At 42.0% G+C, this 23,835-nt stretch overlaps 1 protein-coding gene across 3 annotated transcripts in view; it reads left to right on the forward strand.

Moving 5' to 3' along the window:
- Positions 1-23,835, forward strand: part of ecd (ecdysoneless cell cycle regulator) — a 356,876-nt gene that overhangs the window by 281,344 nt on the left and 51,697 nt on the right. For all 3 annotated transcript variants that reach the window (XM_076209645.1, XM_076209644.1, XM_076209646.1), the window contains exon 8: positions 10,779-11,000. In XM_076209645.1, the coding sequence (XP_076065760.1) occupies positions 10,779-11,000 (222 nt within the window). The remainder of the gene's footprint in view (positions 1-10,778; positions 11,001-23,835) is intronic.

The raw sequence follows: 23,835 nt of genomic DNA on the forward strand, positions 1-23,835 counted from the left end.
CACACACACACACACACACACACACACACACACACACACACACACACACACACACACACACACACACACACACATGAAAGGCATGGAAGTCCTTGACAGAGAAGGGTTGTTAAAGTGGGATAAAAGTAAAACAAGAAACATTAAAAGAAACTCAAAAAGGATAATTATAGAAGAGATCTGAAAAAAAAACAGTCTTCCACACAGAGTGGTGGATGTCTGGAACAAATTGGACGAAGCAATAGTGTGTGGAAACACTATACAAGAATTTAAGAACAAACTAGATGTTGCGAGATACAAAGACGGGTCACTACGAGCATAACTCCCCGGCCCGTATAATACAGCTAGGTAAATACAACTAAGGTAAATACATACATAAACACACAGACTATTGACCCAGCGTTTGTGGAGTTTATCACCATTAGGGTGACCTGGAATTACCCACGAGAAACCTCAAGTCACATTTAGGAAAAAGAAAGAAAAATAGAAAAGATGAATAAAGTTGTCACTAAATAATGTTTGAAACGTTGGAATGGGTGTTATACGATTGTGGAACATTGCCCAGTGGATTAAGTGAAAAATGTTCAAGAAACATTTCAAGGTATATTGAAAAAAAAAAGAAAAACGTGAAGGATCTATAGAGTCGGTAGTCTGAAAAAAGTTTGACGCATTGAAGAAAGACTTGTTAAGTGAACTTCTTTATGTGTCATATCAGGGTATAGTTGAAAGAAAAAAAAAAGAAGAAGAAAAAGTAGAAGAAGAAGAAGACGAAGAAAAAGTAGAAGAAAAAGAAGAAGAAAAAAGACGAAGAAGACGAAGAAAAAGAAGAAAAAGACGAAGACGAAGAAAAAATAGAAGAAAAAGAAAAAGACGAAGAAAAAGTAGAAGAAATAGAAGAAGCTAAAAACTTGTAATATTGTTACGAGTATTCTGAAAAAAAAGAGACGTAGTCATAACTGAATACTATTTTGGACTTCTTTCTTATCCATGGAACGAAAAAATTCCATGACTGACGTATTTTGAAAATAAAGAAAGTAAACATGATAAAGAGCATAGGCCATTAAAGTATTGTGTGTGCATGTGTGTGTGTATGTGCGCGTGTATGTATGTATGTATGTATTTATGTATGTATGTTATGTCTTTCTGGATATGAGTACGACTACACATTTTCGTACCACATTACTTCATTCGACAAACATAAGAACACAATTAAGGAAACGGAAACGGGGGAAATGGAAACAGGAAACACGGAGGCCACAATAGCTCGAGTTTCTGCCGTTTCTTGTCGGGATTCGAACCAGGTCCAAACTCGTTTAGGAAAGAGAGTGACCTCAGGGACACGTGACCGGAGTTGTGAAGAGCCTCCTCAGGCCTAGAGGAGATTTGCTCAGGTCCCCAACCGCTCTTGTTGTTGTTGTTCTCTGCATGATATTCGAAGGAGGTTTCTCTCTCTCTCTCTCTCTCTCTCTCTCTCTCTCTCTCTCTCTCTCTCTCTCTCTCTCTCTCTCTCTCTCTCTCTCTCTCTCTCTCTCTCTCTCTCTCTCTCTCTCTCCTCTCTCTCTCTCCTCTCTCTCTCCTCTCTCTCTCTCTCTCTCTCTCTCTCCTCTCTCTCTCTCTCTCTCTCTCTCTCTCTCTCTCTCTCTCTCTCTCTCTCTCTCTCTCTCTCTCTCTTCGTGATTTGCGGGATTCGTACCCGCCCGGAACGAACTCAACCTTGCAGACGATTCTCACTCTCCCTTTCTCTCCTTTCTCGTCTCCCCCCCCCTCTCTGTTCTTACGTCTCTCTCTAAGAGAGGAGAGGAAAGATAGAGAGTAAGGAGAGAGTGAGAGAGAAGAGAGAGAGGTAAGAGAGGGGAGAGGGAAAGAGGTAAGAGAGAGAGAGAGAGATAGATAGAGGAGAGAAAAAGGGGAGAGAGAAACAGACAGCAGAGAGAAGAGGAGGGAAGGAGAGACAGAGGAGAGAGATAGAGAGAGGAAAAGAGAGGGGGAGAGAGAGAGAGAACTATAGAGAGAAGAGAGATAGAGGAGAGATAAACAGAGAGGAGATAAACAGAGAGAAAGAGAGGAGAAATATGGAAGAGAGAGAAAGGAGAGAGGTGGGAGAGAGATACATTTATCAAAGGCTCTTTTCCGTCTTTAAGGTTCTAAAGGGAACTGACAACATCAAAATTGACTAAATTTTCACACTGAATGCGAATCCGGCAAGAAATAATGGTCTCAAACTGTCAGGAAGTAGATTTATTTTGGAAGTTGGTAAGAATAACTTCGCCAGGCGTGTAGTAAATGAATGGAATAAACTTCTTGCAGAGGCAGTGCAACGTAGTACAGTTCGAAGCTTTAAGATTCGTTTAGATAAACACCTGCGCAAGATGCTGTAATGCCTGCCATTTATTATGTTTTATTTTAGCTATTCATTTGTTATTAATATTCATTTATTATTATATATATTTATTATTTATTATTAAGTATTTATTGTATTTATATTTTTATTTATTTATTTACTTGTTTTTTCAGTATTTTTTGCATCCGACCGCATGCTCTTTGTAATCCTTTGCAATCCTTGGAGAGAGAGAGAGAGAGAGAGAGAGAGAGAGAGAGAGAGAGAGAGAGAGAGAGAGAGAGAGAGAGAGAGAGAGAGAAGGGAGAGAGGTGAGAGAGAAATGGAAAGAAAGACAGAGAGGAGAGAGAGAGTAGAGAGATAAAAAGGAAAGAGATAAAGAGAGGAAAGAAAGAGAGGAGAGAGTGAGAGAAGACAAATAAACGATAGAGTTAGAGAAGAGAGAGACAGAGAGAGAAGAAAGATAGAGATAGAGGATAGAGACAAAGAGAGAGATGATGAGAGGGAGAGATAGAGAGGAGAGATAGGGAGTAGTGAGAGAAGAGAGAGATATTAAAGAGAGAGATAGTAGAGGGATATAAAGGATAGAGATAGATTGAGAGGAGAGACATAGAGAGGGAAGAGATAGGAGAGAGATATAAAGGAGAGAGGAGAGATAGAGGGTAGAGATACAGCAGAGAGACAGAGATAGGATATATACATAGACGAGAGAGATGTATAGAGAGAGGAGAGATATAGAGAAGAGAATCTCTATCTCTTCTCTCTTTGTCTCTCATTCCTGTCTTTCTCTTCCCTCTCCTCTCTCTCTCTCTCTCTCTCTCTCTCTCTCTCTCTCTCTCTCTCTCTCTCTCTCTCTCTCTCTCTCTCACTCACTCTTTCACACTCTCTTCCTCTCTCTCACACTATCTTCCTCTCTCTCACACTATCTTCCTCTCTTTAGCTCTCTCCCTCTCTTCCTCTCTTTCTCCCTCGCACTCTCTCCCTCTCTTCCTTTCATTCCTTTCATTCCTCTCTCCTCATTCCAAGGGTAAGTCATGTGTGACTAATCTTCTATTTTTTATACTAAAGTATATAAGGCGTCAGGTAACAATGATAGTTACGATGTTATTTACCTTGGCTTTAGCAAAGCGTTCGATAAGGTGCCTCACCAGAGACTACTAAATAAAGTCAAAGCCTATGGCATAGGAGGAAAAATGTTAGAGTGGATTAGAGCTTGGATCAGTGACAGAAAACAGCGGATCACCATAAATGGTGTCAAATCCAGATGGGGGCGTGTTTCTAGTGGAGTTCCCCAGGGCTCGGTTTTGGGTCCCTTATTGTTTATTATGTACATAAACGACTTGGACAATGGGATTAATAGTGATGTTAGTAAGTTTGCGGACGACACTAAAATAGGACGCCAAATTAGGTCAGGAAACGACGCCGAGATTCTGCAAGATGAAACAAGTTGTTCACATGGTCGGTGAAATGGCAAATGGACTTCAATATGTCGAAGTACAGCGTGTTAAACGTAGGACCACACAACCCCGAAAACAGGTATAGCTTGGAATACACGTTTTTAGAGAAAACTGAATGCGAGAGAGACTTGGGAGTTCTAGTGAGTCCTGACCTTAAATACAGGAAACAGTGTATTAGCGCCAGGAATAAAGCTAACAGAGCATTATATTTCATTGCTAGGACGGTAACAAATAGACGTGCAGAAGTAATTATCAAACTCTAGCGTTAGTTAGCCCCATACTTGACTGCGGTACAGTTGTCTCCGTCCTATAGAATGGACATCAGTTCACTAGAATCAGTACAGAGGAAAATGACCAAAAAGATATATGGGCTCAGAAATTTACTTTACGAAGAGAGGCTTAGGCACCTTAACTTACACTCCCTGGAAAGACGCAGAGTGCGGGGTGATCTAATAGAGGTGTTCAAATGGATCAAAGGCTTTAACAAGGGTGACGCAAACAAGGTCATCATATTAAGACAACAGGGCAGGACTTGCAGTAATGGATTCAAATTGGACAAATTTAGATTTAAGAAGGAAATAGGCAAGAATTGGTTCACTAATAGGGTAGTCAACCATAGCGCTGAAACTATCGGTTGTTTTAAGAAACGGTTAGACAACTTTATGGATGGGGATGACAGGTGGTAATGGGCATAGAACTGCCTAGTGAAGGCCCTATGGTCTCTTGCACTCTCATTCATTCTTATCTTTTGTTCTTATGTCTCTCCCCCTTTCTCGTTCTCTCTCTCATTCCTCTCTTTTTCTCTCCCTCTCAATCTCCCTCTCGTTCCTCTCTCTCTCCCTCTCATTCCCCCTCTCTCTCATTCCTTTCTCTCTCTCCCTCTCATTCCTCTCCCTATCATTTCTCTCTCCCTTTCATTCTTCTCTTTCCCCCTCATCATTCCTCTGTCTCTCTCTCCATTACACTCTCTCTCTCTCTCTCTCTCTCTCTCTCTCTCTCTCTCTCTCTCTCTCACGCACACACACACACACACACACACACACACACACACACACACACACACACACACACACACACACACACACACACACACACACACACACACACACACACACACACACACACACCATGTCTCTCTATTTCTCGCTGTCTCTCTCTATCTACAGTATCCATCTATCCACCTCTCCCCTCGCTTTCCTTCTCTCTCTCCTCAGAAGAAAGAGAATAGAGACAGAGAGGAGAGAAGAGAGGAGAGGAAAGAGATAAAGAGAGAGAAGAAAGAGAGGAGACAGAGAGAGATGTAGGATAGAGAGAGAGAGAGATGGAGAGGAGAGAGATGGAGAGGAGAGAGATAGAGAGGAGAGAGAGAAAAAGAGAAACATAGAGAGAGAGAGAGAGAGAGAGAGAGAGAGAGAGGAAGCAGAGAAAGAGAGAAAGAGAGATGAGACAGAGAGTATAGAGAGAGGAGAGTGGAAGGAGAAAGTAGAGAGAGAGGGAGAAAGAGTAAAGAGAGGGAGTGAGAGATACAGGGAAGAGACAGGAGAGAGACAGAGAGGAGAGAGATAGATATGAGACAGACAGAGAGAAATAGAAAGGAGAGATAGAGAAGAGACACAGGAGAAAAGAGAGGAGAGAAATGAGAGAGAGAGAGAGAGAGAGTAGAGACAGAAGAGGGAGAGAGTAGAGAGAGAGCAGAGAGATGAGAGAAGAGAGGTAGACAAAGAGATGAGAGAAGAAAGGTAGAAAAAGAGATGAGAGGAGAGAGAAAGAGAGAGGAAGGAAAGAGAGAGAAGAGAAAAGAGAGAAATAGAGAGGGGAGAGAGAGAAATAGAGAGGGGAGAGAAAGAAATAGAGAGGAGAGAGAGAGTAGAGATAGAGAGGGGGTGAGAGGTATAGAGGAGAGAGATACAAAGAAGAGACATGAAAGAGACAGAGGAGATATATTTCTCTCTTTCACCTCCCCTTACTCTGGCTCTATTGTCTTCTCACTATCCCTGTTTTCTCTCTCTACTTTCTCTGCTCTCTCTCTCTCTCTCTCTCTCTCTCTCTCTCTCTCTCTCTCTCTCTCTCTCTCTCTCTCTCTCTCTCTCTCTCCCTCTCTTATCTCTATCTTTCTCTTCTCTTTTCTCTCTCGCTTTCTCCTATCTCTTCTCTCCTGTCTCCACTTTCTCTTCTCTCCTCTCTCGTCTCTCTATGTCTCTATCTTTTCTCTCTTTGTCTCCCTCTCTCTTCCTTTCACTTTCTCACTCCCTTCTCTCCTTTTATCTCTCTCTCTGTATCTCTTTCCCTCTCAGTTTTTCTCTCTCTTTTCTCTCCTCTCGTTTCTGTTTCTGTTTCTCTTCTTTCTCTCTTCTTTCTCTCTCTCTTTTCTCTCTCTCCCCTTTTTCTCTCATTTTCTCACCTTTCCTTTCTCTCTCTGTCCTTTCTCCCTTCTCCTTTCTATTTTTCTCATGTCTCTCTCCTTTCTGTCGCTCATATCTCTCTTCTGTCTCTCCTCTTTCTTGTATCTCTCTCTCTTGTTTCTCAAATGTCTATCTCCTGTCTTTCTAACGTGTCTCTCTTCTTACTCTCAGAGAGCAGAAGAAGTACTTTGGTGCTATTTGTGAATCTAAGCGGATAGTACGATACTTCCTTGATGCGAAGAATAAACGACTGGTAAATCAGATAGAGAAGATAAAGCCTAGCAGTAAAATGAATCTATCATTGCTAATGATAGTGGCAACGATCTGTTTCTGAAGACTAAAGGGACAGGTAATTCGGAAGCTATTCACCATGGTTATGGGTTGATCACTGATAAACTCAAGGTAAAGACATGAATGGATCATTATAGGAATTCTGCCTCGAACGGGAATATCTTCGGTTACCTTAAGCAATCAAAAGGTATTAACGACAGACTTAAGTATATGTGTGTTCCTTGTGGCATACGGTTTGTGGACCCATATAACATTTTATATGGACTAAGCGATTTGTTGGCCAAAGAAGGCGTGTATCTTAATCACCGAGGCAAGGTAGCATATGGTGACATGGTAAACCATGTTCTTTACCGTGTTATCCACTCAAATCCGAGAAGGGATCCTGTTCTGAGGGAGAAGCCTGCTCCTCAGGTTTCACCCGTGGTAGAAAGCTCCTCTGGTGGAGCTCCTGTTCCCTTGTACCGGGATGTGGGACCTACCTCATCAGAGGCGCCAGCTGCCATCATCCCCGATTTGGGTGAGGAGTCACCTGTGGCACTCTCCTCAAGTAAGTCGGGAGACGAGTGAAGCAGAGGGAGCGCCTTATAAAGCGTGACTCGATGTCTTACTATTTAACCCTTTCCATACGATGATGCCTACGCAGGCGTCATGAGGAGCGAATGGGTATATAAGGATGCCACCGTTGGCGTCTTGATTGTTTTTATTTTGTAGTTGTAGCTGATTGACCTCCATATTCTCTGAACTGGGTTGATCATATTTTTCGTGGTCATTGATACAAATGTAACTTTGTATTTTATAACGCGAGTATTTGATGCATGGTCGAATCATCATACTTCAGGCAGCTGACGCTGCCCGCGATAATTTGGCTCGTATTGAAGAGGTTAATGCAAGGTCCATTTGGAACAAATTGCTAGAGTTCAAAATATTTCTAGGAACAAAAATGTTTGACATCGTAGGTATCACAGAATCCTGGATCCGCGCAAATGGACGCGACTTTATCGGCGAATTTGAAATTCCAGGGTATACGCTGTTTCACAAAAATTGTATTAATCGGTAGGGGCGAGGGGTAGCGTTGTACATCAGAGAAACCTTTTATCCTATCGAGCGTACATTAAACAGGGAAAGAGCTACTTAGCATGGACCTTCAACTAAGAGAAGAATTGTATATATTTATTCTAGTCTACAGACCACCACATCAGCGTCTCGACGACGAGTTGTAGCCTATACAGAAATTACTGATTTTATAAGCGAGCATACAGCGGTTATCTAAGGGAATTTCAACTGTCATGTAAACTGGGAAGACAAAAAAGGAACGATGAAAGAGGCTTTTTCAATTTCTTACCAAATGGTTACAGGAGGCTACAATGGTAGAAAATATACTAAATCTTGTGTTCACCATTGAGGATAACCTAATACACAATGTATCTGTGCATAAGGCCCTAGAAGGAAATGATCACAATGTCATTAGATTTAAATCACGTGTGGCTGAGTTAGAGGAAAAGAACCACAGACGCACCATTCCTGATCTGAGAAGAGCTGATTTTGAAGGACTGAGGGGAGGAGTTGATGCATTGGGAATTGATGTAGGTGTCAACGGTCAGTAATCTTGGGACTCGCTCCGTGATCGCTTTATGGCACAACAGACAGTTTGTGGCAAACAAAGTATATAGGACTGTTTTGTTCATCAAGAATACATCCGCTTGCACATGCGGGTTAAAAAAATGATAAAAGCAGCAAAATGTGATGAAGAGTAGAGGTTGGCCGCATCTTGCAAGGCTAACCCTAAGGAGCTCATTAGCTATCTTAAAAACAGAAAACAACTTGGAAACAAAATAAAATGGCCCTTTGTGTGACTGTGGTGGAACGCTTCAGAACATAGACCTTGAGATGGCTGATATTGTCAACACACACTCCTCTTCAGTATTCACTGAAGTAGTAGAGGAGGCAATCCATGAACTAATTCTGGTACACGAGGGAGAGTCCATGGAGGATAGTCAGTGTACGAACAACGAAGTCTTAGCCAGGCTAGACAAGCTTTGCGCAAACAAGTCTCCCGATCCAGATGGATTCCTGCCAAAGCTACTGCAGGAGGTTCTGGAACAGGTAGCTCCCCACCTAGTGGAGATCTTCAATGAGTCTCTGCGGATAGGACAAGTGCCTAGGGACTAACGGGAGGCAAATGTAATTCCTATCTTTAAGAAAGGGGATCACGCAAAAACGGGGAATTACCGACCTATTAGCATTACTTCCGTAGTAGGGAAGATACTGGAAGGTGTCATTGGGGACAGAATAGTCGAGTTTCTGGAGGGAAACAACATGTTATTAGACTCTCAGCATGTTTTTCGGTGTCACAAATCATGCTTAATCAAACTGATAGAGTTTTTCCATGTTATGCCTCAAGAATATAACAAGAAAAGAGCAATCGACATACTTTATCTCGACTTCCAGAAAGCCTTTGATAAGGTACCTCATAAGAGGTTAATGTCGAAAGTTCGAGCCATGGGTATTAGAGGAGCAGTGTTAAATTGGATTGAAGCCTGGTTGAAAGATAGAAGACAGCGTGTAGTTATTAATGGGGCATCGTCTAGCTGGTCTCCTGTTACCAGTGGGGTAACCCAAGGTCCGCTCCTCTTCATCATCAATATCAGTGATGTAGAAGTTGGAAGTGTGAGCCGCATAGCTAAGTTTGCGGATGACACTAAGTTGGGAGCAAATGTCGCAACACCTGAAAGTGTAGAAATTCTTAGGTCAGACTTAGAGAAAGTGGGAGAGTGGTCTGAGAAGTGGCTGATGCCATTTAATCTGGATAAGTGCAAGATTATGCATATCGGGCATGCAAACCAGAGGGCAGACTATTCTCTTCTGGGTCATGACATAGCAAGTACAGAATTGGACAAATATTTGGGTGTCTTGATTAGCAGCGACCTCAAGTCCTCAAAATAGTGTATTGAAGTAGGAAAAAAGAAAAAGAAAAAGGGCATAAAGGCAATAGATTACATCAGTAGACAGTTTCGTTACCGGAACGAAGAAATAGTCTTGTCACTTTACAATCCTCTAGTTTGTCCCCATCTGGAATACACTGTCCAGTTCTGGTCGCCGAACTTGAGGATGGACGTGCAGAGGCTAGAACGAGTTCAGGCATGAGCAACGAAACTTATTCCCGTCATTAGACACATGGTCTACCAAAGGCATCTCAAGGCTTTGGGGCTCTTTTCTCTAGAAATCAAGAGATTGCGAGGACAGTTAAGAGGTTTTCAAAATACATCAAGGATTTGATAACAGTGACTATGGACATCTCGTAAGCTTGAACGGGAATGCCACTCGCAATCATGGGTGGAAGCTCAATCCCCCTCGTTACTCTTGTGACAAGGTTTGTAAATATTTTACCTATGAAATATGCAACACTTGGAAAGGACTGCCAAAGAACGTGGTAAACAGTTCCTCAGTTGAGCAGTTCAAAAGTCGGTTATACAAGGTACTACACGCATTAGTGTAAGTACAAGTGAATCCCCGGTAATCTTTTAACCGTACCTCCTCAGTATGGGTTGTAAAACCTATTGAGGTACTGAGGTTCCTTGTAATTCCTTGTAACTCTCTCTTCCTCTCTTCATATATATGTATATATATCATCCTCTCTCCTCTCTCGTTTCTATCTTTCTACATTCCTCTCCCTGTCTCTCTCTCTTCTCCCTGTCTCTACTCTCCCAGTCTCTCTTTCCTCTCTTCTCCCTCTCCCTCTTCCTCTCCTCCCTCTCCCTCTTCCTCTCCTCCCTCTCTTCCTCTCCCCTCTTCCTCTGCTTCTTCCTTACTTCCTTCTTCCCTCCCTCTCTCCCTTTCTCTCTCTCTCTCTCTCTCTCTCTCTCTCTCTCTCTCTCTCTCTCTCTTTCTGTCCTTTGACCTCTGACCTCAACCTTGATGGTCCGGAGCAGTTCTTACATGAACGCAGTAGAAGGTGTCCACGGTATGCTGTCACTACAGTGACGATACCCGGAGTTATGTAACATGGTCCTAGTTCTTCATGTATCTTAAACCTAAGTCTTCAAACGGTACAACCTGAAGTCGCCCCTATGATCTACAGGATCACTCATTTCCAGAATATTCTTTACTCCGTTTATGTTATCTAAGCGGAAATTCGATGTTGCCATATAGGTGGTTTGTAGTATTCAGGTCCCGGCGAATATTTGTTTTTCTTTCTAAATGTTCATTAATACATCTCTTCCACGCGTTTACCATAACTGGTGACAGTTTTTATTTATTTATTTATTTATTTTTCTGTTACTCTTCCTCCCCCAGGCTTGTGGCTTTGAGATCCTGATGTGCAACGCTGGAGTATCTTCTCCAACGTCCTCCATCAACTCCTCCTCCTCCAACTCCTCCTCCACTTCGCCCGAGTCTCCAACTACGGAGGACGGAGGCTCCATGTCCACCTCGACTTCGTCCTCGAGCTTGGACCTTTCGACAGACCCTCGCTGGGCCCGGTACCTGCAGTCCCTGAAGGAGAAGGGCTATTTCAGGGTAAGTGTCTCTTTTGGTTGAACGTGCAACTATTCTTGATTTTTTTCTTCAGTTGTTTACGAGTCACGAGACTTTTATTAACAGCCAATGGGCAATCGAGGCGAAATTGAGAACCATCGCTATGTTACATTAGCCTCAGCTTTACAAGCTTGGCTCATTTTCTTCTGACCAGTTCTTTATATATTTGTGTACAATAATAAGGGTAAGTATACACAAAATGTAGAATATAATCCAATATACAAAATGATAATAGTATGAGGTCACACTTTGGTCTGAATACAAATGCTGCAAAACGTCTTGGTGGGGGAGGGGGGATTGATGACGTCAAGTCGTTTCTTGTGCCCGGGAATCCTCAGACGATGGGACACAACGAGTTACAAGTATATCTTTCTTTATATGCACAGTATATTATCACATGCACACACACACACGCGCGCACACGTACAATGCATAATAACATCTTTATTTTTGTGACTGTGTATCGAAGGAAGTGAAAGAGTGGATCCTAAGCAGAAAAGAGTGGCAGTAATTGTGACTGCTCGCTGGAACCAGTACAAGCATAAAGACAACAGCATGATCAGAAGGCTTTGGTGGGTGAACATCAAAGATCTGCAATAGTCCATTACTGTCCATCGTAGTAAAAAATGGGGCAACTAGAGAGGCAAAAAATGGAATTAAATGGAAGTTCATTGATGATGTTGACTTAATTTTGACGGCAGAATCCGAACAGGAAGTATTTAGAGCGTTTGGGAGATGGAGAGAAGGGATAGAACCAAAATTGTTAAAAATGAACTTGGAGAAAACTAAAGTAATGGTAAATGGGAAATACATCAATGGAAGTATGCATTCAGGAAAATGGCCTTGTGGATGTTGTGGGACAGGACGAGTAAATTCAGTATTGTGTGCAACAAGTGGTGTCACCTGAGATCTTCAAGTGTAAATGGAGTGCACAGAACTCTCAGTGCCCAGATTGCAGAAGAAGAAGAAGAAGAAGAAGAAGAAGAAGAAGAAGAAGAAGAAGAAGAAGAAGTGAAGAAGTAACAGAGATAGGAGAGAGAGGAGTGGTAACAGGAGGAGGAAGAATAGAAGAGGTACTTTGGCTGAGGTGTTGGACTGTGAAGTTGGAGTGGAGAGAGCAATGTCAACAAGAAAGCAACTCCTTGTGAAAAAATAAATATTGACCTTGTTAGTGAACACAAATATCTTGCTGAAGAGTAGACTTCATGAAACGTGCGTCATATCAGTTATGCTCTGCCTACTCACGATCCTACCAAAGTATCAAACCACGATACCAAAGAAATACCCTCTACCAGCGCCTCGCTCCCCCCCAAAAACCAATCGTAACCAACGAAGAACTCAAGAAAAAACGAAGAAAGAAGAAAGGTCGTAGGACCACCCCCTCCACTGAAACCATGGAAACCGCCCCAGGCATGGAACAGCCACAGGAGGAGGAAGCAGCAGCACCTAGCAGCCCCTCCCCACCCCCCCACCCGAGACCACCCACCAACAACAACAACCCGATAGACCCTTTAAAACTTCATCGGGTGCATATCCACGACAGTTAAGGCTTTACAAGAGGACTTGGCTCCCTCGAACCCCCAAACTGCACGTATACAAGAAAGGCATCTTCGTGATCCTGCATTCCGTTGCCGAATTCACCCATCATGGCAGTGCTTCAACAAGTGCTGGAAAGAGGGTACTGTCCCCACGGCATCGAGGCACGCCGTCGTAATCCCCATCCCCAAAGGAGGCAAAGCCAGCACCAAAATCGAAAACCACAGGCCAGTAGCTCTTACCTCACATATAGGCAAGGTCTACGAGAGGATCCTCCTTACCAGAATAAGAAAGCACGTGGATTCCAAGGGAGCCCTTCCCAAACTCCAGGCGGGGTTTAGGAAAGGAAGCGTTGTGGATCACGTCGTGCGACTCTCTGAGCATATCAGAAGAGCCCAGAGACAAAAGAGGATCCTACACACCTGTTTTTTTGGATATAGCCAAGGCTTTCGACACGGTCTGGCACGCAAAGCTCCTCTTCAAGATGAAAGCCATAGGCGTGTCTCCAGCTATGTACAACTTCATCCGGTCCTTCCTCTCCAACCGGTCTATCGAGGTGAGGAGAGAGGGTGTCCTGAGTAGAAGGACGCAGGTCGACATGGGTGTCCCCCAAGGCTCAGTCGTGTCCCCCCTCTTATTCACACTCCTCCTAGGGGACGTGGGCAAAGGAGTACTGGGTGATACGGTCGTCACCGCATACGCAGACAACATAGTCCACTGGAGGAAGTCCAGGCACCGGCGGCCCAAAAAGAACTCGGTTCAGCACAAGGCGGAACTCCGAAGGTTTCAAGAGCAAGTAGACATCGTAGTGGCCAAACTAAACAGCCTAGGGTTCACACTCTCGGCAAAGAAGACTGTCTACATGCCAGTGCACCTGGCAGGTTACAACAGCGGCACATATCCGGGGTGGAACCGGATAAATATATGCGGTACGCCAGTCGAACCAGCGAAATCCGTCCGCTACTCAGGAGTAACGTTCCAGAGAAACGGCCAATGGACCCTCCACATCCAACAAGCCACCCTCAATGCTCAGAGAGCATTAAACCTAGTTCGAGCTCTCCGAAAGGAACCCTGGGGGTAACACCGGGAACTCTTATTCCCATCGTTCAGAGCCTCGTTCGAACAAGGCTCCTCTTCGCGGCCCCAGTACTGCACGACCTACCCAGACAGAAGCTGCTCTGCATGGTAAGGGTAGAATGCCAAGCCCTACGTGTGGCACTCGGCCTTCCGAAGTCAGTACCACACGAACAAGTATACAACGAAGCTGGCATACTACCTCTCTGGGCCCGGATCAGGAGGGATGCCTGCCGGTACCTCTTCGGTTCAGCAAGGGTACCCAATTCCACGGACGAGGAACTCTGAGGGATGGATCTCGGCACCGCACGGCGAGTCCACCCAAGGCTTGCCTGGCTCATCCCCCAGTGCCAAGTAGAACCTTTTCCTCCCTGGGACCTCCTCCCGCCAGAGATGAAGACGGATATACGAGGACTAGAAAAAAAAACAAACAAAAAACTGCTGATCGCTCACACTAGGGAACTCGCAGAGAAGGAATTCGCAGAAGATTTCCGGGTATACACCGATGGATCGGTTATGGAAGACGGCCGCACGGGTGCAGGCGTCTACCTGGAACCCACAGGAGAGACCATCGCCAGGAAAATAACGCCCACCACCATCCTTACAGCCGAGCTAATCGCCATACGAGAAGCCCTCCGTGCAATCATCGCCCTCCTCCACCCACCTCCAAGAGTCACAATCCTGACGGACTCTCGCTCGAGCCTAGAAGTGCTTCTGAGTGGCTACTGCGCCTCCAGACCAGAGCTTAGTGCAGAAATCCTTCGACTCTCGACCGAAATAGCCAAACTCGGCACTAGCCTCCTGTTTCAATGGGTACCCGCCCACGTAGGACTCGAGGGAAATGAGAAAGCCGACAGAGCGGCCAAACGGGGTGCATTAGGCCATGAGGATGGTGCCATGCTCGTCCCACCCTCGACTGGTGATGCCTATAAGATGATCGACACCGCTGCATGGGAGCTATGGAGAAAGGAGTATGTGAACACTGCAGCTAGCCGAGGATGGCCCACCACAACCTACACTGAACCCACCCACAAAATTCTACCCGCACTGCCTCCGCATACCTTGGCCATGGCATCCAGAATCCGGGTAAACCACTGGCGAACCCAACACACGGATACAACATGCACATGCGGCAAGGAGCTAGCCTCTTTCAACCACTGTCTCTTCACCTGCCCCGCCCAGGAGCACCACTTTCAACACCTCAAGGACCTCCTGGGGGATCGAACTACAGCCCTGTACCGTCTTCAGGCAGGTAGTAATACGGACGCCGGACAGGGGCACCTAGACCTTGCAGCCAAACTCACCTACTTCTCCCCAGTAAGGTCCCTGTTGTATATCGACTGCAAAACACCCCCGCCTCTAAGAAACCCCACTCAATAGAATCCATGCATCACCCATTTACATCATGCCCTAGTCATTAACCCAGCCAAGCTACAAGAAATTTTTTAATTAAAAAACAATTCCTTATTCGGCAGAGGCGCTGGGACTCAATACAAGGAAGAAAAAAAAAATTATATATATATATATATATATATATATATATATATATATATATATATATATATTATAACTGAAAGATGACTTTGGTTGAGGAGTTAAAAATTATTTCCTTGCAAAATTTTATGCAAAATCAAGGAATTGTCTAGGGTATTTTAATTTTAGCCCAATGTTAAAAACATTTCTGATTTCGTCATCAATATATTCAGGACTAGAGGTACGGAAAGCTCCAAGAAACATAGAAAAAAAAAAAACGTTTAATACCATTTGGATGAGAATAATAATAATAAATATATGATCTTACATTGGTTGGTTTACGATATACTTTAACAGCCTTACTAACGTCTACAGTTGAATTTAATGACTCAACTACGGACTTCGACGAGTAAGCTCTTGGTAAAATTCTTCTACTCATTTTTTTTTTTTTTTTACCGCTCTTTGCATTTAATGATTTTTCCCTTTCTATCTTTCAAACATATTATTTGCTGTCTTCCTAAAGCATATCTGCGCTCGGTCCATTTAATACTTTTACCTTTTCGAATAGTTTCTTCTATTTCATTCGTGTTTCTCTTTCTTTTCTCTGATCTCTGCCTTTTGTTGATAACCTTTAGTTCTACTCTTTCTATTTCACTCTCCTGCTTTTAATATGCATGGTCCTTCTTTTAATTAGGTCATTTATGGCTTTGGAGTTTTTTGTTTCCCCTAGTACTTTTGTACTTCCTACTTTCTGTGCCGATTCTCTAATGATATTCACTAAATTCAAATTTATATCTTCCAGGGTGTCCTCATTATTTCTCAGAGCTTCGAATCTATTTTTAATTTCTAACTGAACTGTCTTGTTATTATCCTTAACATCTGCAAGGCTTATTTTCTTTCTTAAAACTATTTTAATTCTCTGGGCTCTGAGATTTTATTTAGCTGTGCAGCCTACCATTCTATGGTCACTACCTATGTTGACTTTATCACCGTAACATTGATGACGCTTTTGCTCTCATCTCATAATATGAAGTCTACTTCGTTCTTTGTTGTTCCATTTGGACATCACCAGGTCCATTTACGACCTACACGCTTTCCTAAGGAAGTGTTCATTACCCTCATGTTGTAGTGTTCTGCAAAATTGACTAACATCTCTTATCTGTCATATTTTTCACCTACTACAGACTTCCCAATGCAAGTCTCATCTCCCATCTTCTTCCCCACTTTAGTGTTAAAGTCGTCTATTACCAACGTGTACTTACTTTTTTCTTGATCCATTACCTGACTTGAATATTCATAGAACGACTCAATTTCATCGTCTGATCTCTGTGAAGTTGGTGCATAAATCTGGACAATTTTTACAGTGTACCTTTTACTCGGCCTAATCACAATCCAAGCTACCCTGTCCGATAAACTACTGAATTTGACTACGTTACCAGCAACCTCTCTGGTTTATCAAGAATCCTACTGAAGTAGATCTTTCATTGTCCTTACCTCTATAGTAGAACAGGTGGTGACCATCTTGTATCAGCTTTCCTTCCGCTCTTCGGACTTCGCTCAGTCCTACGATGCCCCACTTGATGTTGTCTATTTCTTCCATTAAACTCTCCAGATCTGTGGTATTCTGAGTGAGTTCTTCCTTTGTAAGTATAAATCTTCATTTTCTTCATGTTGTTTAATGTCTAAGACTTGGATCTGCTTGGACAGTGCTTACTCACATTCGGTTGCACACTGCCCGTAAGCACACGAGGCAATGCGGTTGGACCTTTAGGAGACGATGATCCAACAGGAACGCCCGGTCTTGTTTTGGTTGTGCGATTCATAGTTGCTATGAAGGGGTTCAGGCAGGCTTTAGGAACGGATATTCGACTCTAGACCATTTGCAGGCGATAAACCAACTAATTGAGAGTACGACAGAATTCAATATACCTCTGTGTTTAGGTTTTTTAGATTACGAGAAGGCCTTTGACTCGGTAGAACAAGTAGCAATACTAAATTCGCGACGCAAGCAGGGTACAAACGAACAGATCGTAAGGGTTTTAGAAAAAATATATGCAAAAGGTACCGCTGTAAATCGACTACATAAAGATACAGAAAAGATCAAGATCGATAAAGGAGTATGGCAAGGCGATACCATTTCACTCAAATTATTTACAGCTTGCTTGGAAGATATATTCAGTATGTTGAGTTGGGAAAAGAAAGGTTTGAAGCCTAATGGCGAATATTTGAACCACCTTAGATTTGCAGATGATATTATTCATATTTCAGAAAGAGCAGAAGACTTGGAAAGATATGCTGAGTGATCTAAATAAGGAAAGTCTCAAAGTAGGTTTAAAAATGAATAAGAGTAAAACCAAAGTAATGTCCAACACGTAATTTCAAAGTAAAGAGAAAATTGATGGTGAGAGTCTTCAGGAAGTTGAAGAGTATAATTATTTAGGCCAGATGGTTAAAGTGACAAAATATCATGATAATGAAATAAAAAGACGCATTACAATTGGATGGGAAGTGTTTGGTAAGTATGATAAAATCCTGAGAGGCTCTCTACCTTTATGTTTGAAACGTAAATTTTACAATCAATGCAGTCTACCAGCAATAATCTACGGGTGTGAGACTTGGAAAATGACGAAGGCGACGGAAAGAAAACTAAGGACTACGCAAAGGAGAATGGAGAGATCAATGATGGGAATAGCACTGAGAGACCGAAAGAGAGCAAGCTGGGTGAGAGAGCAGACTAGAGTGAAAAATATTGTGGAGGCAGTAAAAGAGAGGAAGTGGAATTGGGCAGGTAAGTTAGTGCGAAGGACTGATGAGCGATGGAGCAAGTGTGTTACTGAGTGGACGTCGCGAGATAGGAAGCGTGGAAGAGGGAGAATAGACAGAAGGTGGAGAGACAAGATCGAGAAATTTGCAGGAGTGACGTGGCAGAGGATAGGGCGGTCGTGTGAATCTTGGAATGCTATGAAGGTCTTTGTTCAGCAGTGGATTGGCTTATTTTATATATATATATATATATATATATATATATATATATCTGTATATGTATATGTGTATATATACATGTTAACCGCGGTGTTCGATGGTTCGATATCCATTTTTGCGTTTTATGATCCTTTTGCATTGATACCACTCGCTCGTTTTTTTATGTAGGCGCTCGGTTATACAATGACCAAACCATAAACAAACGCACCGCCATCGCAGCGCCACTCACGCTCCATTGACCACCCATCGAACCTCGTTCCCGCTCTTTATGCAGTTGTGTATACTCCCTCTGCCCGTGTATCAGTGTCTGTGTTTTGTGCTTCTATTCCACATTCACTGTTGCTTTTACGAGAGTGATACATAACGGGATGGCTTCCAAGCGGCCTGCAACGACTACTACTGGTGAGATAAAGCCCAAAAGACCGAGGAAGAGTTTATCGTTGGAAAAAAAAACTTGAAATTGGTAAGTGCCGTGAGGAAGGTGAAGGGGTTAACTCCATCGCCAGAATCATGCAGTTGCCTCAATTAACTGTCTCCACAATAATCAAACAATGAGACACTGTAAGGAAAGCTTGTGAAACAGCTCCCACATTAATGGCAAAGATGCTGACGAGGAGGAGGGAACCAATAATGGAGGAAATGGAGAGACTCTTAAGGCTGTGAATTGATGACCTGTCTCGCCGCAGCAATTATCTCTCTACTTCCCTTGTGACAACGAAAGCCCTCTCGATTTATAATGATCTACATAAGAATGGATATGAAGTTAAGGATGGGTCAACTTTAACCCATTCAACTCCGATGACAAGATGTCTTGTCATTTGGTCAAATAAAACAAAAAATCATAAAACACCAAAATGTTTGATCAAACACCAGAAAAATATGACGTTAGTCCTCGCTTCGCTCGCAGCGAAGCGAGGACTGACGTCATATTTTTCTGGTGTTTGATCAAACATTTTGGTGTTTTATGATTTTTTGTTTTATTTGACCAAATGACAAGACATCTTGTCATCGGAGTTGAATGGGTTAAGTGCCAGTAAGGGTTGGTTCGACCGTTTTAAAGCCCGAGCAGCCCTACACAACATCAAGATGACTGGTGAGGCAGCAAGTTCTGACGAGCCTGCCGCTGCAGCATTCATACCAACACTGAAAAAACACATTGAAGAGTGTGGCTACAGTGCCAAACAGGTGATAAACTACGACGAGACAGGCCTGTATTGGAAGAAAATGTCATCCAGAACCTTTATTGCTAAGGAGGAGAAAACAACGCCAGGATTTAAAGTATCCAAAGACAGATGAACCCTAATGCTGGGTGGTAATGCACTTAAGGGGTATGTGAAAGAATATCTCACTGTGATGTATAGGTCCAACAAGAAAGCCTGGATGACGTCTGCTATGAACTAGCATTATGTTGCAAATTATTTGTCCCCTGCATTGCGTGACTATGCTGCCAAAGAAAACATTGCCAATCGTTTCCTCATGCTAGTTAACAATGCCCCAAGCCACCCAACAACCATGGAAGATTGGGCAGACAACATAGAGGTGATGTTTCTGCCCAAAAACACAACACTCATCCAGCCCATGGACCAAGGTGTGATCGCCATGAAAGGCGTATTACCAGCGCCGCACATTGAGTCATCTGATTAATATGACTGACAGCCCAGACAAGCCCACAGTCAAACAGTTCTGGGCCAGTTATAATATCAAGAAGGCCATTGACAATATCAATGCAGCATGGAAGGAGGTGACAGAAAAAACAACGAATGACTGCTGGAAGAAACTGTGGCTCCGGGTGTGTCAAGTCAGCTGACGACTTCATTGGATTTAGTGGTGTGGCACTCATTCGTAAGGACGTCGTCAGGCTCTAACATATGGCTGGCTTCAAGGAGGTGGATAGAGATGATGTGAATGAATTGCTACAGTCCCATGATATGCCACTTAGCAACGAAGATCTGATGGAGTTGGAACAAGAACGAACTCTCCATGGCAATGATGATGGTGATGCGCCCCAGCAAAGGCCTTGACATCAAAACACTTCGTGAAGTGTTTTCTGGCCTAGATGCAATAATCGAAAACATAAAAGAAAGGAACCCAAACCCAGCAACAAGTGAAACAGTTTCCAACAATGTGGAGCAAACCTTCAAGGTCTACAGAGATATATTCGAGGCCACCATTGCCAGCTTCTTCAAACCTGCTGCTCCCTCCCTGCATCAGCTGATCCGGATCCCCTCCGCCACCTCTCCATTCTACGTCTGGCGCTCTTCCGTCCACCTCGACTACCCAGGATTCATCAATCCCTACCACTGCTGATGATGAGAAGGCTTTCTCGGGATTTTAGCAAGATTAGCCTTGTAAAGTATGTGCGGTGCAGGGTCGGGTAACTTGTGGCTAGTGGCATTCTACAGAGCCTCTATTTCTGCTCTTTCAAGTGGACATATACCTACCGGGGAAACCACAGTATAAGAAATAAAAAACGCGTCTATAACACTACCTCGTTGGATGGCGTGGAAAAGTGTTATATGTATCTCAATATAGGCTAGGCCAAGGCTACCCTTCCCATGAAATTAAATCCTATCAACCACTTCAGTACGAGTCAAAATCTTTCGTCACTTTCACCATCTGGCCTAAATAATTATACTCTTCAACTTCAAGACTCACCATCAACTATAATCTCTCTACTTTGAACTTTCGTGTTGATCATTACTTTGATTTTACTCATATTCATTTTGAAACCTACTTTGAGTCTTTCCTTGTTAAGATCGCTCAGCATATCTTGCAAGTCTTCTGCTCTTTCTGAAATAAGAATAATGTCATTTGCAAATCATAGGTGGTTCAAATATTCTCCATTAATCTTTAAACCTTTCTTTTCCCAACTCAATCTTCTGAAAATATCTTCCAAACAACTGTAAATAATTTGGGTGAAATTGTATCGCCTTGCCGTACTCCTTTCTCGATCTTGATCTTTTCTGTATCTTTATGTAGTCAAAGTATAGCGATACTTTTTGCATAAATCTTTTCTAAAACTCTTACGATCTGTTCGTTTGGACCCTATTTGCGTAGCGATTTTAGTATTGTTATTTGTTTTATGTATATATATGAATATATGTATGTTTTATATATGTTTGTATATATATATGAATATATATGTATATATATATGTTTGTATATATATATGTTTGTATATATATATATGTATATATATATGTATATATGTTTGTATATATATATATGTATATATATATGTATATATATACATATATGTATATATATGTATACATATATGTATATATATGTATATATATGTATATATATGTATATATATATATGTATATATATGTATACATATATGTATATATATGTATATATGTATATATATGTATATATATGTATACATATATGTATATATATGTATACATATATGTATACATACATGTGTATATATATATATATATATATGTATACATACTGTATATATATATATATATACATATTTTGTAAGAATGATGAGACAAAGAGCAACTCTCGCACACAGTGGGAGGACCCATTGCAAACTGGCACGTCCCTGATGGCGAACAGGGAAATTTCCCATAGACATATGGGGTATCGTCATAATAACGGCATGGACCACTGGATTCCCTATAGATATAGGGTTTCACTGAATATTGTGAATAAGGGGACACCAGAGAAATATCTCACCAGAAACCAGTTGGAAAGGAGGTGAGATTACTGCCAAAAATCCCATCATAGCAACCAAGAACAGCACAACCAAAAGATAACCGGGAGTTCCTGTTGGATCATCGTCTCTTAAAGGTTCAATCGCATTGCCTCGTATGCTTACGGGCAGTGTGTCACCGAATGTAAGTACTGTCCACGCAGATCCAAGTTTTGGACATTAAACAGTACGAAGAAAATGAAGATTTATACCTACAACGTAAAAACCCTCTCAGAAGACCACAAGCTGGAGAGTTTAATGGAAGAACTAGACAGCATCAAGAGGGACATAGGACTGAGCGAAGTCCGAAGAGCGGAAGAAAAGCTGATGCAGTTACAAGATAGTCACCACCTGTTCTACTATAGAGGTAAGGAAAAAGAAAGAGCTAACGGGGTAGGATTATTGATAAACCGATACGTTGCTGATAATGTAGTCAAATTCAGTAGTTTATTAGACAGGGTAGATTGGATTGTGATTAGACTGTGTAAAAGGTACACTTTAAAAATAATTCAGGTTTATGCACCAACTTCAGAGTTCAGACGATGAAATTGAATTCTTCTATGATGATTTAAGTCAAGTAATGGATCAAGAAAAAGTAAGTACACGTTGGTAATAGGCGACTTTAATGCTAAAGTGGGGAAGATGGGAAATGAGTCGTGCATTGGGAAGTTTGGAGTAGGTGAAAGAAGTGACAGAGGCGATATGTTAGTAAATTTCGCAGAGAACTTCATGAGAATAATAAACACTTTCGTTCAAAAGCGTGTAGGTCGTAAACGGACGTGAAGTCCAAATGGAACAACAGAAAACGAAGTAGACTTCATATTAGTAGATGAGACCAATAGCGTTAATATTGTTACGGTGATAAAGTCAAGATAGGTAGTGACCATAGAATGGTAGGTTGCACAGCAAAATTCAATTTCTGGGCCAAAAGAAATAAAATAGTTTTAAGAAAGAAAATAAGCCTTGCAAAGGTTAAGGATAATAAGAAATTTCAATTAAAAATAAAAAACAGATTCGAAGCTTTAAAAACTAACGAGGACACCGTCGAAGATATGAATTTGAATTTAGTGAATATTTTTAGGGAATCGGCAGAGAAAGTGAAGTGCAAAAATTATTAGAGAAAACAAATACTCCAAAGCTACAAATGACCTAATTAAAAAAAGAAGGACCATGCATATTAAAAACACGAGAAACGAAATAGAAAGAGTAGAATTAAACAAGCTTATCAACAAAAGGCAGAGATTAGAGAAAAGAAAGAGAAACATGGATAAAGTAGAGGAAACTATTCGGAAAGGTAAAAATATAAAAGGGACCGAGCACAGACATGCTTTAGGAAGACAACAAATAATATGTTTGAAAGAAATGGAGTGATCATTAAATGCAGGGACAGAATGGTAAAAATTGTAGAAGAATTTTACCAAGAGCTTTACTCGTCGAAGACCGTAGTTGAGTCAGTAAATTCATCTGTAGACGTTAGTAATATGCCAGAAATTACAAAGAACGAAGTAGAATTTGCTCTAAAGATATGAAACGAGGGAAAGCACCTCGGGAAGAAGGTATATCGATAGATCTTTTGAAAGACGCAGGGAAAGAAGTTCATATTACGTTAACCAAATTATACACCAAGTGCTTACGTCAAAAAAGCGTTCCTGAAACCTGGTGCAATGCTATAATGATTTTGCTTCATAAAAAAGGAGACCAGAAGGATCTTAGTAACTACTGACCGATTATCTTACTGTCAAATGTATAAATTGCTTAAGGTCCATACAAATATATTGAGTTCTAGATGGAAAATAACCCAGAGAACAAACAGGCTTTAGAATCGGATATGGCTGCTTATTTTACAAGGCAAGTACGTAAGAACACCACTAGTGAATACGTCTCTAAACTTAGTTTTCACTCCCAAGTTGTCTTATATGGCCTCCCTATGTTAGATAAAGAAGGTACCCCATGTAGGCCCATCATCTCAAACAGGGGTCCTTGCACTAACAAACTTTCCAAGTGGCTTCCGGGTTTGCTATCAATTTTTGCAGTCAATACAAT

This window comes from Oratosquilla oratoria, chromosome 26 (genome assembly GCF_046742065.1).
Source record: "Oratosquilla oratoria isolate Oo_2021 chromosome 26, ASM4674206v1, whole genome shotgun sequence".
Taxonomy (NCBI): domain Eukaryota; kingdom Metazoa; phylum Arthropoda; class Malacostraca; order Stomatopoda; family Squillidae; genus Oratosquilla; species Oratosquilla oratoria.